The sequence below is a fragment of the Micropterus dolomieu genome, linkage group LG21 (genome assembly GCF_021292245.1).
Source record: "Micropterus dolomieu isolate WLL.071019.BEF.003 ecotype Adirondacks linkage group LG21, ASM2129224v1, whole genome shotgun sequence".
In the NCBI taxonomy this organism is placed as follows: domain Eukaryota; kingdom Metazoa; phylum Chordata; class Actinopteri; order Centrarchiformes; family Centrarchidae; genus Micropterus; species Micropterus dolomieu.
In genome coordinates this window covers 30,964,646-30,979,576 of record NC_060170.1, presented here as the reverse complement: position 1 = coordinate 30,979,576, position 14,931 = coordinate 30,964,646, and the positions used below count along the sequence as shown (strand labels likewise).

The following is a 14,931-nucleotide window of genomic DNA, read 5'->3' as shown; positions in this document are numbered from 1 at the left end:
AGACTAAAATACAGATAAATATAAAATTAGTAAAATACAATAAAATAAAAGGGATAAAATAAAATCAAATAAGATCGGGAAAGGCTCTCCTATAAAAGTATGTTTTAAGAAGGGACTTTAAAGAGTTCACTGACTCAGCCGACCTGATTTCCTCGGGCAGGCTGTTCCAGAGCCTCGGGGCCCTGACAGCAAACGCTCTGTCCCCTTTAGTTTTCAGTCGAGACTCTGGAACAGACAACAGACCTCTGCCCGAGGATCTCAAGGTACTTGCTGGTGCGTATGGGACTAAAAGGTCAGAAATATAACAAGGCGAGAGGCCATGAAGAGCTTTAAAAGTGATAGAAAGAGTGATAAAATAGAATTTTAAAGTCAATTCTAAAACATACTGGGAGCCAGTGTAATGAAGCTAAAATAGGAGTAATGTGGTCATATTTCTTTGTTCTGGTTAAAAGCCTGGCAGCTGAGTTCTGAACAGTCTGGAGTCGATCAATAGATTTTTGGGGTTAAACAGGTGAAAAGGCTGTTGCAATAATCCAGGCGTGATGAGATGAAGGCGTGTAAAATGGTCTCGGTGTCCTTAAAAGTCAACATAGATCGAATTTTTGCTATATTTCTAATTTGATAAAAACATGATTGAACAAGCTTTGTGGTGTGCTGCTCGAAATTTAAATTACTATCAAACCAAACACCAAGGTTCTTTGCCACAGGCTTAATGTGATTTACTAGGGAACCATAGATAATGTGAGCTTGCCTGCAATGATATGTGTGAGAACTTTAAATCAACCACTTGATCAATACAACAAAATTCAAATAGACCAGGAGTGAATAAATAAGTAGTGTAGGCGGTGTAGCATGGGCACAACCTGGAGGAGGAACTAGTCTAAATGACCAGGATTAGTATAATATTATAACATTAAATTAAAAGTATATTGTTAATTTAATGGTAAACTGTAAGTTTTCATTATGTTCAATATAATTTCACATAATAGCATATAACTTACCACTAGTATAATATTAATTCAAATTACAGCTGTTTCAGTTTGGGGTTGTTTTTTATTCATTAACTTTGTGCAAGAAAAATGCTCCAGGCTACATGATAGTCTCCAACCTTGATTTTGGGCAGGCTACTAACTCGTCAATAATAATAATCATTTTTTTTTTTTTAATCCCGCTCCATCCAGGCTGTGATCTTGATCTGTGCACAAAAAGTGACATTAAGATTGAGATTACTGTCGGTTGTACGGATCTATTTCTTGGAGCGTTTAAGAGTGAAATAGGCGCCTAACGTTACAGAGACGAATCACACAGTCGCTACTCTCTGCCTGTCTTTTGGCTACGCATTATAAATAAATACGTTCACCTACACTTTTAGCAAACAAACTTTTGGACAAACAGGATTTTCACATTGAAAAAAATATCTTCAAAATTTAATACCTTGTTAAAAGACTTTTTAATGGCCTTAATTTTCGCAAAATTGATTTATTACATTATAAGACTTTTTAAGACCCTGTTCTCTATGACAGTAAACTGCACATATTGGGGATTGCGGACAAAACAGGCGTTTGAGGACGTCACCTTGGACTTTGGGAAACACTGATCCACATTGTTCAAAATTTTCTGAACCTAACAACTAAATCGATTAATAGAGAAAATATTGCAGCTGTAAAGACCACACCTACCTGGTGGTGGTGAAAGGACGACCACCAATATTAAGGGTCAGCCAATCAGTTTGCGCTCCATGCTGATCAGATTTAACCCTGGCTTCATTTTGTGGGTCTGTGATATATATAAAACAAAAAGAGGTGAAAACAAGACAAGAGTTTCTGGGGCCATATTCACACTTTCACTGACAGTGGATGAGACTCCTGCAGCAGGCATGACCGCACTCACCAATAAACGGATCTCCCTCTGACACGTACAACACGTCGTCATCTCTGTTAGAAACACATGACACACAGAGTGAGTTGAAATGCTTCAAAAGAGGTCTGTAACATATTTATTATTACTGCGTGAGCTTACCTTATAAGGGCAATGTCATCTATGAGACCACCCTTTCCGTTGTATAAACTGAAGGCTTTAATTCCTAATTTATTGCTTGCTACGGATAGTAAGTCGGACAAGGTCCCGTATACTGCTACAACCTAAAAAAGAAAAGATAAATAATCAGTAAGCTGTTAAGGATAAGGACACAATGGCTCACTCGTGTTTAATGCAAGATTAATGAGTCGCAGTGTGAACGACTCTGGGCAAACGTGTGGAAATACTGTCACATAGACTAACGTTTACCATAAGTATTGTTATGATAACAGGTAGTATTACAGTGACAGATTAATTAAAGTAAGAAATAATAAAACACGTAACGTTATGTTAAGTAGAAAAAAAGCCAGTCATTCTGTGGCCCAAGCTCCGACACTGCACTGCCAGAGTTATTATTACCCACCTTGCCATTTTTACATGTCCCGTTAACAAATAAAGTAACTCTTCTCATTCTTTAGGCGCTTTGGTTATAAGTATTTTGTTACAATTTCCACAATAATGTGGCGTTTGCCAGCTAACACTTTGCTACCTGAGTCAAGCTGGCTAGCTAGCTGCATCAGACAACAACACGAGACCGGAGATGCTTTCAAGGACTATCGGGAAGGGGAAAGAAAGTCCCAGTCATTTATGGATAAAAGTTACACATCTCACCCTCTCGACCGCATTTATTATTAAATTCTAAATTACTACATTTAGTGACAGGGTATAACATATAAATTGTATAAATGGAAACGTAAAAGCATTAAACGGAAGGGGAAAAGATGAGTCGTATCATCAATTAATAGCGTAATAATCATAAAGTTGTTGTTTTTTTTGATGATGATATATATACATATTTGAAATGATCCCTTAAAGCAGTGCAATTGTTTGCTAATCATGATACCGCCAAAGAGTGCACCACAGCACAAAGTTCTGTGCCGCAGCTTGTTTTCTCAAAGAAATCTCGGACGACAAAAACCGACCAAATCGGGGGGCACGTGAAGGGTGCCGCTCTACAATTGGTTGGAGCGTGACCACGTAGGCACGCTTGTACTATGCGTTGTATTAACGGTTAATCGGCTGTTAATCCTGAAGTAGTTTTTTCTTTTTGTTCAACAAAAATCCTTTCACGAGGATTCAACCTGTCTCTGAAGTGTAATGTAACATATATATATATTGTTTTGTCATTCTGTTAACAGTGAATCGGCCTTGTTAACGTTGTTTTTGGTGCTTGTGTGTTTGGAGGCTAACTGTTGGTGGTGGTAATGCACCAAAGAAGTTGTGTCGACCACTAAGTTAAAGATAGACGAAGAAGAAACACGGAACTGTCAAACAGCAAAATGTGTGAATTCATCATGCCTGCAGCTCTAAAAACTAATCCTCTGCTCTCAGGTTTAAATTAATTAATCTGGGACTATTGTATCCTGCTTGTGCCAATTAACACGATGGCGTCTGACAGACACGAGTGTTTGTGTTGCTCCCATCCAGTCTCCTCTCCCAGTGTTTACCAGACGCTGAATGAAATGGACTTTGAACGAGGTTTGCATTCGTGTGTTAGGCATGTAGTGGAGTTAAAGCATGGTACTAACAGAGGAACAGAATATTTAAAATAATTGTATATCTGTAAAGGTGTTGAAATTCAACTGTGCACATTTTATCTTTTTATTAAATGAATCTAAAGTTATTTTTATTCATTAATTTGTCTGATATGTTACTGAAGTATAGTGCTGTCTTGTGTGACGTTCTTTTATGCAGGTATCTGGTCTGCTGCAATGGATGCGGACTTGGAGCGGGTCAAGTACTTGATCCAGAAGGGCACAGACCCTAACCTGAGAGACTCAGCGGGATACACAGCTCTGGTGAGTTTACTCATGTTTGCTGTATGTGTGTCCACTGTTCTCCTGTATCTAAATTCCTGCGTTATTTTGCGTGCTTTTTTCTCAGCACTATGCAAGCCGCAGTGGCCATTATGCTGTATGCAAGTTTCTTCTTGAGAATGGTGCGTGTCCGTCTCCCCAGACACCAGGCGGTGCCACACCACTCCATCGATCAGCTTACTGCGGTCATCTGGATGTGGTTAGACTGCTGCTGCACCACAGAGCAGATCCAGTGCTCTGTGATGACGATGGCGCATGCCCTTTACATAAGGTACATAATTACCAGCAATAACATAATGTAACCATTCCAGAGAGACAGTCACCTACCTGAATTTTTTTTTATCTGTTAAATGCTTGTGCAGGCTGCAGAACAGGGTCATATAGAAGTGTGTCAGCTGCTTCTTGAGCACTGCCCAGCACTCTGCAGCCAGGTGAACAAGAGGCTCCAGCTACCCTACCAGCTGGCACCGCAGGAAGATCTGCGGCAGCTCTTAAAACCACCTCAGTGACGACAGACACACTGCATCTGGGGCAAACTGATTTGCTCAAATCAGGCAAATGGCACGAGCTCAAGACATTCTAGGTGAGAACACCTTAAGTTAGGATTACACTCGTCTTGACCTGGATTCACTACATTTAGCTGTTTTTTTTCTCCACTGATGAGCAAAGAGACACTTAATGAAAATGACATTACATTTCCCCCTGCTTCACACCATAAACATCATTCTGTTTTCATTTCTAAGTTACTGTTCCGAAACTATATACACCTACAAAACCTTGATGGTGTGTAGCTGCACTGAACTTTAATGTGCATTTTTTGATGATTTCTCTGTGGAATTAACCTTACACACAGAAGGTCAATGTTTTGAGCAGACTTACAAGTTAACTACAGACAGTTACAGCAGTCCAGCTTAAAAGACACAATGTGGTGTTGTAATAAGAGTACTGAAGTTTCTCTTTGAAGGGAGTGATGAGTTGGAGTCACTTGGTTGTTAGTCACATGTTACATTTGTGTACTCCAAACACCAGCATTCACTTCCACTGCAGTGTTAATGATTGTTTACTCTTTGACAAGGCAGTTTGTATTAAAACTGGAGGCCAAAATCTTGCCGCATTGGGTTATTTGTTCAACCGTTTCTGCCAAGTTTATGTGAAGCGATCCTTGCTGAGCTTTTTTAAACTTGTGACAGCAGGGGGAGCTATTGTTTTAAAAGCAGCATGTGGTTTTTTCCCCCAGTACAGCATGTGAATTAGCTGGCAGCTCAAACACAGTGACCTCATTCAATCGTCCCAGCACGCCGTTAGAAAACTAAACGGGGTAACTGTTAGAAAGAGAGCGAAGCATCAGGGCAACTGTTACAACTGATAGTAAGACATCATGGATGGGCACCACTGTTCAGACAAGTTATGTTTATGCCAACATATTGTGAATATTTTTAAAGGTAATTTGGGACACACAGGTATCATTAGGCATGTTTAAAATTTGATATGGTCTTTACGAACACTCGTGCTCAGCCTGCATATTTTGCTAGTGGCCTTTAGCTTCTGTAGCAGCATGTCTTAGTGCTTCTACTGTGCTAGTTTTTAAGTATTTTAGCAAATACTTTGGACCTACTGTTTCTGCTGGAAAGCATTTACACAATTCTACGCTGAGAACAGATATTGATGGTTGATAGTCTAGCAATGACCTCAAACCACAAACCAAACTGGAAACCTTGGCTGCTAGTTTGTTATACCCGCAGTTATTATTACCTTGTGTATCATTGTAACCTGAAGGGAAGATTAAGCAAAATTTAAAAATGGTGCCACCATCACACATTATTTATAGGTCTTTCTAAAGAAATGTGCTTGAATATATTTCAACTTTAAAGCTTTATTAACTTTTGTGTTGCCACTTTCACTGAGATGACTCATCGTTTCTTAATTATCAAATGCAGGACACATGACAGAGTGCTTTTTTAACCAGTATTAATATGCAAAGGGACCAAACGATGGAAGCCTTGGGGGATAAAGCATGCTGATATTTCCATATCTACTGAAACGGATGGAAATACTTTCAACTATTGTCTCATATACTTACTTATTCAAAGCATGTTCAATAAGTAACACATGCAAGAGTCGGATAGCTTTTCCTCTCAGCCTACCACAGATGCACTTCTTCTGCGCTCCTGCAGTCCGCACAAATACGAAACCCGCAACAGAAACCTCTCGCTGCAGTCTGATGAACTTTCATTGGGTCCGCTGGTGGGTGGTGTTTCCAAACTACCTTCAAACCACATCCAGTGCCGTGACTGGAGGGGTGCCAGGCCACATCTGGAGCTCATTGCAGCTGACGCCACACAGCACAAGGAGATGGGGTGTCGGGGGGTAGATGGGGGTGTTTTAGCTCGGAGAACTAAGCCAAGAGAGCTGTTTACGCTCAGTGACAAGTTCCTCCTTCCACACAGCTGAGGAGCTGTAACTTGGATCACCCGTTTTGAGTGCCACATGTCACTAATAGCAGGGGTTTGCTCAGCCTATTTTCGCCGGTCACCGAAGAGATTGGTTAGAAGATATTTTATAAACAGCAGGAAAAACAAAGCACATTTGAATCAGAACAGTAATTTTGACTGGCGCACAGACTATCACACCCACCCATAGCACCGTCTGATTGTTCCCTTGCCAGGTGCTATGTAACATAATCAAAGTTGATGTCTTAGATTTGCTAGCAGTGAGCGAGGTAATGAAAACCCTCTGTGTCGCCGGGTAAAACCAGAGGAACATTAAAGGGCCTCATTCTTTTTTGATAATTTTTCATGAGCTGGTTTGAATTTGAGAGCTGATTTGCCCTTTTATGTGGAAACAGTCAGAAACCGGCCTGTGTTGGGTGAAAATGAGCAGTTTGTCAGGGAAAAAAAACACACTTAAAAAGGTTATTTCAGTACAAATGTTACAAGAGATGTCTAGAAGGCTACGGTGTGATTGTTTTAAGGCTAGCTTTTGAGAACCTTCTTGTACTGTGAAGACTTAGGGAGGACTCCACAAGAGGAGGAATTTGGATTACAGCTCTGTTTAGTGAGATTTATTTGGAAAGCAATGAAACTTCCTGGCCCTGGAACCCACTTCCACCATAATGAGCCCAAGTTAAACCAGGACTGGATGTTATTTTCCTCAGAAATAGAAGGTGATCTGTGTGCCATGCTTGAAGTCAGTGCTTGGGACTTTATTTTAAACAACACTTTAGCCAAAGAGTGGATGGTGAGAACAGCGTATCCTGTGTGTATTTCCACTATGTTTAATCTGCAAAAATTAAGTCATGGTTATGACTACAAAAAAGTAAATAACCATTGTATTCCATTGTACCAGATGTCCGTTTTCTCCATTTTGTTGATATCTGGATGCTTGTTTTTACAGATAAAAGAGTCTTTTGGTCCTTATCTTTCCCCTGTCCACCTGTACAAAATCAGTGCCTCCCAGCTGCCCTGGCAGAGCCTAACCTGTCTGAGTTATCCCAAAGTAATCAGCTAAATGGCTGGCTGATGGGCACACATTAAGAAGTGGAGTGCCAGACTCTGGCATGGAGGACCGCCCCATGTCCCCTCATCAGCATGGGGAAAGCAAGAGTGTGGGTGTTGGGTGAGGGAGTCATGTGTGTGTGTGATCAAATCGACGAGATTTGCTCCTCAGAGACGCTGCATAATCCAATATAGGTCCACTCTCACTTCAAAGCAGCATGTTGTCTGCTGGTGAAGTGATGTTAGCCATGCGTCCACAGGCCACAGCTCAGCTCTTCTAGGCTATCAGCACTGTGACTGTAAGGCTTATCAGCTGATTCAGCCAAACACAAATCGGACCAATTGATACATGTTTTTGTAGGTGTAATCAACATAGCTTTATATCTTGATCTGAAAGACGGTGTCGTCAACCATAGTATCGATCTTCCAGCCATTTAAATATTGAATATGAAAGCCATGTCAATGGAATTTGGGTTCTTGCAGCCACACTTGGACTACAATGCAACCAACACATCTGGACAATGTCAAAACGGCCCTACCGGCGACCATAATCATGTAAAAGTTTCCAAAGGAAATTGAGCTCAGTGAACATGCTGTGATTTTTGTGTTATTGTGGGTATATTTGAGAGGGAACGTTTATTTTCCCAGATGTTTTTTTTTTTTTCAGACTCTGTGGTGGATGGTTGAGTTTCTTTTTATTGATTATGGAGATTTAATCTTCTCAAAAGCAGGGCCAGACAAACAACCCATAAGCTGTACCATATGAGTCAGAGGACAATTAATGTAGCTTTTGAGATCATATATCTAGGTCCCATCACACCAGACTGTTGTTAGAAATCACATTATTATGTATCATCAGCCAAATCTGCAGTGGAACTCTTTGCCCCTTGTGCAGAGCAATTGAGCTTTCCCAGCATGCTGTTCAAGTTCACAGGTTTACTTGTCACCCTACAGAGTTTGGAGTTTGTAGTTTAAAGCGCAGGCTTGACATTTGATTTCTCCTACAGTCTGCTGTTGAAATATTCATACATTTTCAACTATATTTCACAGTGCCATACTCTGATAAAACTGCCAGTTAGGTTGGTTTTACATAAGGATGGAGTATTTAAATAAACTGAAAAATTACCCGGACTCATCCTAAAAGTACTACCTTAAAGCAGCTATACTCAATATTTATGTCATAACAATGGATCAAGTGATTATGTGTAATGTGAAAGGAGTCTGCTGTAGTGCTGAATCCACAGAGAGATTAGCTGGTGATCATAGTGGAGCATTTAGCTTAAGAGCCCGATGATTTCCTCAGAAGTGGAAACCAAAAAGAGAGAGAGCATTGGGCTTCATCAGGTGGGCAGAAACATAACGTCTCATGCTGAATACTACTGCTGCTACGTATCTGCTTCATGTGTAAACAACTTTTTGCTAACAAGTTTGCCATATCTACTTAAAATGTGAACCCCTGAGCCCAAACAAATATGTGATAGCAGCATTAATTAATAACATTACAGCAGTATGTGGGATATAAATATGCTGATGCGGCTTAATGGTCCATCAGCCACAGCAGTACTGGCCATCCAGCATGTTTTAATGTCATTAAACTACATAATGTTTTCATTAGTGGAAAAGAGCTAAAGTCACATAAAACTGAGCAATATGTACTATATGTTTTAACCTAACTTTGCTCTTCTTCATCACCACTGAATGAAATGAAGTCAGCGTGTTGAAGGTTTATATGGAGTGGAGTGCTCAGGATTAAGTACAGTCGTGATATGTAGTACATTTACTCAAGTACAAACTGAGGGTATGGTCATACTTCCACTTCTTTTCAGAGGGAAAGTCGGCTATTACTCCACTACATTTAGTTATAGTTGCTTTTCATTTTTTACACACAACATGTATGATGATATGATGAAAAAAGGACACATTGTTATTTATTCAACTATCCAGGAGTATATAAAGGAGGTATTGCTACTTCCTTCACCGCTGGTGTAGTAAAAGGAAGAGATCAATGAAAAATACTTCAAAGGATGTTTTATAATAATAATACATGGTCGGACAAAGGCAGCTGGATAAGTTATATCTTAAACTGACATCTTTGATATATCAGGTCTGCTTTTATTCACTCATTGTCAAAAATGGAGCATCAAAGGCAGACTTTAAAGGACGTGTAAATCAGATTAATCATATTTTTCATAGCCTTCACGTGGGAAATACTAATTACTTTATTCTTGCAATTTTTATTATTAATATTTAATATTTGTATTTTATTTTACTGTCAGTATGTCTTCTGGGTATGGGTGTTCATATAAGCCATTATCGGCTTCTACGTCACCCTCACTTTGTTATTTAATATTTCCTTCATGCGTTTTGTATCTATGTGTGTGTGAAATAACACCATAGAAGGGCAGAACTAAATGGCTACATTTGGTGATTGTTATTCACAACTAAAATGTCTATGCAGCTGGCACCGTATTTGTTTGGATTTCCTCTACAATATCAAACAGCAAAATATTCACAACTGCGATGACAATACTCCCATTCAGTGTGAATGACCGGGGGAACGCAACACCGCGCTGCACGTGTAATTGAACAAGATGGTTACGCTGATGAACTAAGACTCATAGAGGCACGCCGTCCCTCTGTCAGCAGGTGCCCGGCACACACTAGCCCATTCATATGTGCATTCCTGTCTCTCCACTCGCAACCCAGCAGGTTCCTCCCGGCCACTCAGGACAGGGGCTGACGCACACAAAGGGTCTTCAATCTGCCTCAGACAACAGTCAGCATAAAGGCCCGGAAAGCCACAACAGCGTTATGTCAAAGAGCAGGCTGGGGGTGGTGGGTATTGCTTGGGGGGCCCTGTGTAGAACAGGGGCGCTGCTGATGGATGGATGAGGGCTGGGCTCACGGAAACGTAGTGGAAGGCCTGTCTGAGGCTTTTGTGCATAAAAGAGGATATTTGTACTTGCCCAGTAACAATGGAATGCAAACACGAAAAGCGAGGACAATAAAACACCACTTTGGGGCGATGAAGAAGCTGCTAGGGAAATCATCATGCAAAGTGTCCCGGGGGGGGGGGCATTGTGAACTCTGAGGATTGCGTGGCTCTCTGTTTGTTCCCATGCTGATGTGTGGCTTAGCCGGCCTTCAGTTTGCTTTTGCATAAGATATTCCTGGCTTTAACAGTGTCCGGCACATTTCCTTACGCTGAAAGGGAGTGAGGAGAGATCAAAAATGCCCCACCTCATCTTAAAACAGACTGTGTATAGGCTGAGCTATGGTTGACCACATCTGAGCGAAATTTCAACTGACTTTTAAGCCAATGTAGTCCTCGTGGTCCTATCTCAGATCAATGTAAATGACTGACTTCAACGATTTCATCCTTTTGTAGACAATCTGACATGTTTAGCATTTCCTTACAGGTGAATGGAACTGTACTGTGAAATTAATTATAAAAATCATAAATTTTATGCCGTCATTTTATGGCCTTTTCCTGTTTGTAAGCTCGCCTATATTTCTTGAGCTACCATGGCAGGGACAGATTAATAATTAGTGACAGAAGCTTTTTCAAATTATCCCCACATAATACACGTTCTGCTTTCATTCTCAAATGTGTGCCAGTAAACCAGTATATAAATACATACAGTATGTTTCCCATGTTCTGTTACAAACAACCAAAGACCGTCTTTTATTGGTCTGAAATTGCTTCTTTTCATCTGTTTTGCACACATTTTACCATCCTAAGCTGTCGCTGTTTAGACTGAGGTGAAGAGTTTCAGATATATCACTCACCTCCTATCATCAGAGGAAAACAATAAGCAACCAAGCGTATACACAATCACCAGATGGTATGCATTCTGCCAAGGCCTTTGTTTCCTGGAGGACATGTTTTTATCATAAACGGCCTGATCGACATCTCAAGAGAACTCTTTATCACTGACACACAAAAAAAAGAAGAAATGTCTATAAAATATCTAGTTTCAAACTGGTGTTGCATCAAAGGTCTTCTCAGTCGTGTGTTGGTGCTCTGAAATCGTAAGATGTGGCTGATGGCAGCACACGACCGTCTAACTCTCACTATTAGTTACCCTAATAAGCATGCTTGCTCTTTCTCTGGTATGTATGCGGTTGTCAGATTCACACTCCATCTGCTACACGGTTAGCAGCGCTCTTTGAAGTTGCAAGTTAATTTGAGCTCAATGTGCATTTGACCAAAGAAAAGGCAGTTGAAATGTTTAAAGCAAGAGTGTCTGATCAAAATGCACAATCTGAAAGTGTAACATGAAAAGAGTTCTTGCCGAGAGTTAGATGAGGAGATTGATATCACTCTCAGGTATGGAGCTAGTTATCTTAGCTTAGCACAAAGAATGAAAACTGCTAGCCTGGCTCTGTCCACAGATAACAAAATCGACCCATCAGCATCCAAACCTCACTAACCAACACCGGATATCTTGTTTTTTAAATCCAATCAAAAACATAAGCATAAAAACAAACTATTTCTTGGCTGGGCACAGTCACAGTCTGGCAACTTCAAACTAAACACAAGACTTGAGAAAGTCACAGCACCCAGACAAAAATAGTCCAGCAGATAACCTCGAGTAAAACCACACAACCCCTGTTTCTCTGTGCTAAGCTAAGCTAGCTGGCTGCTGGCTTCATAGTTAGCGTAGAATAGAAACAAGAGTTGTTTTCATTCTTATCATCTAACTCTTGGCAAGAAAACAAATAAGTTTTATCTCCAAAAATGTTAAACTAGACTCCTTTTAAAAGTGTCATGTGATGTGAATTGATGTGATGGGAATGATCATGTGCTTTTAATTACGCTCCTTTTACTGTGTGCTTGAGCATAACAAAGCTTCTGTTAACAAAAAAAGTACATTTTAGGTAAATTCACTATATGACAGCATTTAGTATTTCAAGTATCTACATCTACCCAGCCCCTAAACGATACTGCGTACTGGACTCAAAAGGAAACGGTCCATGATGTGTTGGTCAGGATTGCTTTTGTTTAGTTTTTATTTATACAGTACATTGTTCTGTCGTGATCTCTTCTTGCACTTTCAGTTTTTTATAATGTAATATTTGAATTTCAGCTGGATCAAAGAAGACTGCAACATCATGTAAAGATCTGCCTCCTGTGTTTTCTGATAGGAGCTCAGTTTGGGGCTTGTGTTACAACCGATATAACAGCAATAAGATAAGGTTTGCTTTCTCAATAGACGACAGGTTGTAGAATAGTGCAGCATCTACAAATGCGGAGCATGAGTATCAAATTATTCAAAATACAGAATTTGAATCTCCAACGAAGTAAAGCAAATAATAAAGTCCCCTTATTTTGTGAATGTACTTGACATCACACAAGGTAAACATTGCATGGAAGATGAAAGACTAACACATGCTGAAACACAAATCTGTTTCTTTGTCATCCCATTCTTTAATCTATACGAAGCTGCGCTTCATGTGTCTCTGCAGCATCAGTCGTCAATCATTTGTCAATTGTGACGTGAAATCAAAGACCATATGAGCTCTTCAGATGTGAACTATGTGTTTGATCAGGCAGAGCAAACTTGGGTTTGTGCTGACTTGGCAGATACAATTTAAAATTCTGATGCTCTCTGAAATGCTGCCAAAGCATATGATCTTAACGCCAGCACAATAAAGCAATTTTATAGTTGCCTTGAACGGGAAGTTGATGAAAGTGCTTACTTTCTGTCAGTGAATTTGCATTCATGTTGGTTGTCTGAAATCCTGCAAAGATAACAAATCTCCCTCCTCAGAAGCAAACTCTGAGCATCTCTTTGCACACATCTGTTTACACTGACAAACCTTTGTCGTCTCACATGCGCCACCAGCGTGTGCTCTCTTGGTCTCAAAGCACATCTTTGCTCAGTGCAATATACTTTTAATTTTGGAAAGCAGAATTAAAGTTTTCACTAAGAGATCAACTTCTTTGTAAAATCCAACAAACATTTTATATTATTGTTCTTTTATGTCTATATTTGACTTTTCTCATTGATTCTACAGCATCCTTCCAAAGTAAAACTGTTGTTTGTGTTTACAGTGTGCCTTATAGGGGTCTTGTTTAACTCTATAGTTTTATACATATTGAATATTTCTTGTGTATTATCATGTATATTTCTTATAAGGTTGTTGTTGTTGTGATCAGGCCTAAGTTTGTAGTGACTTTGTAGTTTATATCCACTATGGTAGGTGAAATGTAACGCAGGAGAAGCCTACTATAATTATTTTTATAGTCACAGTATTATCCTGTATGTTATGTAGGTTTCCAATCCCACAATGCAAAGAGCGCGGTGTGGAGAGAGATTGTGGAGCTCTGCTGGAGAGGTGCCTTGGATGGCAGGGGGAGCCAGGTTCCTACCAGCCCGGCAAACCTGCGTCAAGTTATAAAGTTACAGCATGAATGAAGCCGGAAGTCAGGCGGTTTGATATTCAAAATAAAAGCTGCACTTTCGTCACAGAGGGGGTAAAAAACAGCATTTGTGTGGAGCAAAACAACAAACATAACATTGATATAGACAATGCATTGAATACGGAGTGAATTTGTGTTATGAATTGGCGCCTTATAAATAAATAAAATGAACTGAATGGAAAATTATTCACATTGTGAATGATGATTTTCCTTCAATCTCTATTTTCAGGTTTCAAGTTATTTTGCAACTATTATTACCATGCTTTCATAAAATGTACAAAACAATCTTGATTTATGTATATAACTATTATTTTTTGTCTTTTTTTATAACCGCAGTTTGTGGAAATTTTTCTTTGTTAGCATTTTCCATGTAAAAGTTCTACATACATTACATTTATTCATTTAGCTGATGCTTTTATCCAAAGCGACTTACAATTGCTATACATGTCAGAGGTCGCACCCCTCTGGAGCAACTAGGGGTTAAGTGTCTTGCTCAGGGACACAACTGGTCTTGTTAAAGCTGTTCATATTGAATCATAAATCATTTGAAAGCTTCGTAACACATGACTGGTATATTTTTAATACATCCATGAAATGAGTATATTTTGATTGGCCATTTGGTATATATGTATCACAATAAAACCAAAAAAATCCAACTGACTCTTACCATTGGGCTGGAAAATGGATTTGTGTGATATGCATATTTAATGAGGCAATATGTCATTTGCATATTAAAATAAAAAAACATAAAACATTGTAATTTTTAAAAAAGCGTGTAGCTTTTCAGTATATGAATAAAGTTTGGGGGGGGGGGGCTTATCTGACTGTGGTGTCTCACTTTAAAATAACTTTAATGGAATTACACTTTGAAGAACAACAAATAAATTCTAACTTAAACTCAATTAAACATGTTTTTTATGTGTAAAAAAGCTACAAAATTTAGATACATTTAGATAGCATATCCTCATTAAATGCACCCAACCTTGCAAAGTGTCCAATATCTAAAACGTTTTTACTTTTAGAGACAACACGAGGAGCTGCCTCAAAATCAGAACTAACATGAATGCACTTAGCCATAATATAGTTTGCCGGGTGTTGTTGTTGTTGTTTGCTTTTA

At 39.4% G+C, this 14,931-nt stretch overlaps 2 protein-coding genes across 5 annotated transcripts in view; one reads left to right on the top strand and one right to left on the bottom strand.

Moving 5' to 3' along the window:
• The window catches only part of kctd9a (potassium channel tetramerization domain containing 9a), a 7,833-nt gene extending 5,209 nt beyond the window's left edge, over positions 1-2,624 (bottom strand). Inside the window, exons 1-4 of the mRNA XM_046034874.1 lie at positions 2,441-2,624; positions 2,020-2,141; positions 1,891-1,934; positions 1,680-1,776 (exon numbers count right to left, since the gene is read on the bottom strand). Coding sequence (XP_045890830.1) covers positions 1,680-1,776; positions 1,891-1,934; positions 2,020-2,141; positions 2,441-2,488 — 311 coding nt within the window. The 5' untranslated portion in view covers positions 2,489-2,624. The remainder of the gene's footprint in view (positions 1-1,679; positions 1,777-1,890; positions 1,935-2,019; positions 2,142-2,440) is intronic.
• Positions 2,625-3,027: 403 nt separating this feature from the next.
• ankrd39 (ankyrin repeat domain 39) lies at positions 3,028-14,004 on the top strand. Of its 4 annotated transcripts, none has more exons than XM_046034876.1 (5): positions 3,028-3,171; positions 3,409-3,555; positions 3,772-3,875; positions 3,961-4,164; positions 4,256-4,995. In XM_046034876.1, the coding sequence occupies exons 2-5, from the start codon at positions 3,462-3,464 to the stop codon at positions 4,400-4,402; spliced, it is 549 nt and encodes a 182-aa protein (XP_045890832.1). In that variant the 5' UTR covers positions 3,028-3,171; positions 3,409-3,461; the 3' UTR covers positions 4,403-4,995. The 4 variants fall into 4 exon arrangements, 3 of the variants coding, with proteins under 3 accessions (XP_045890832.1, XP_045890833.1, XP_045890831.1); XR_006822491.1 differs by lacking the exon at positions 3,028-3,171 and adding an exon at positions 13,667-14,004 and having other exon boundaries at positions 3,190-3,555; positions 4,256-4,476; XM_046034877.1 differs by lacking the exon at positions 3,028-3,171 and having other exon boundaries at positions 3,187-3,555; positions 4,036-4,164.
• The last annotated feature ends 927 nt before the right edge of the window (positions 14,005-14,931 follow it).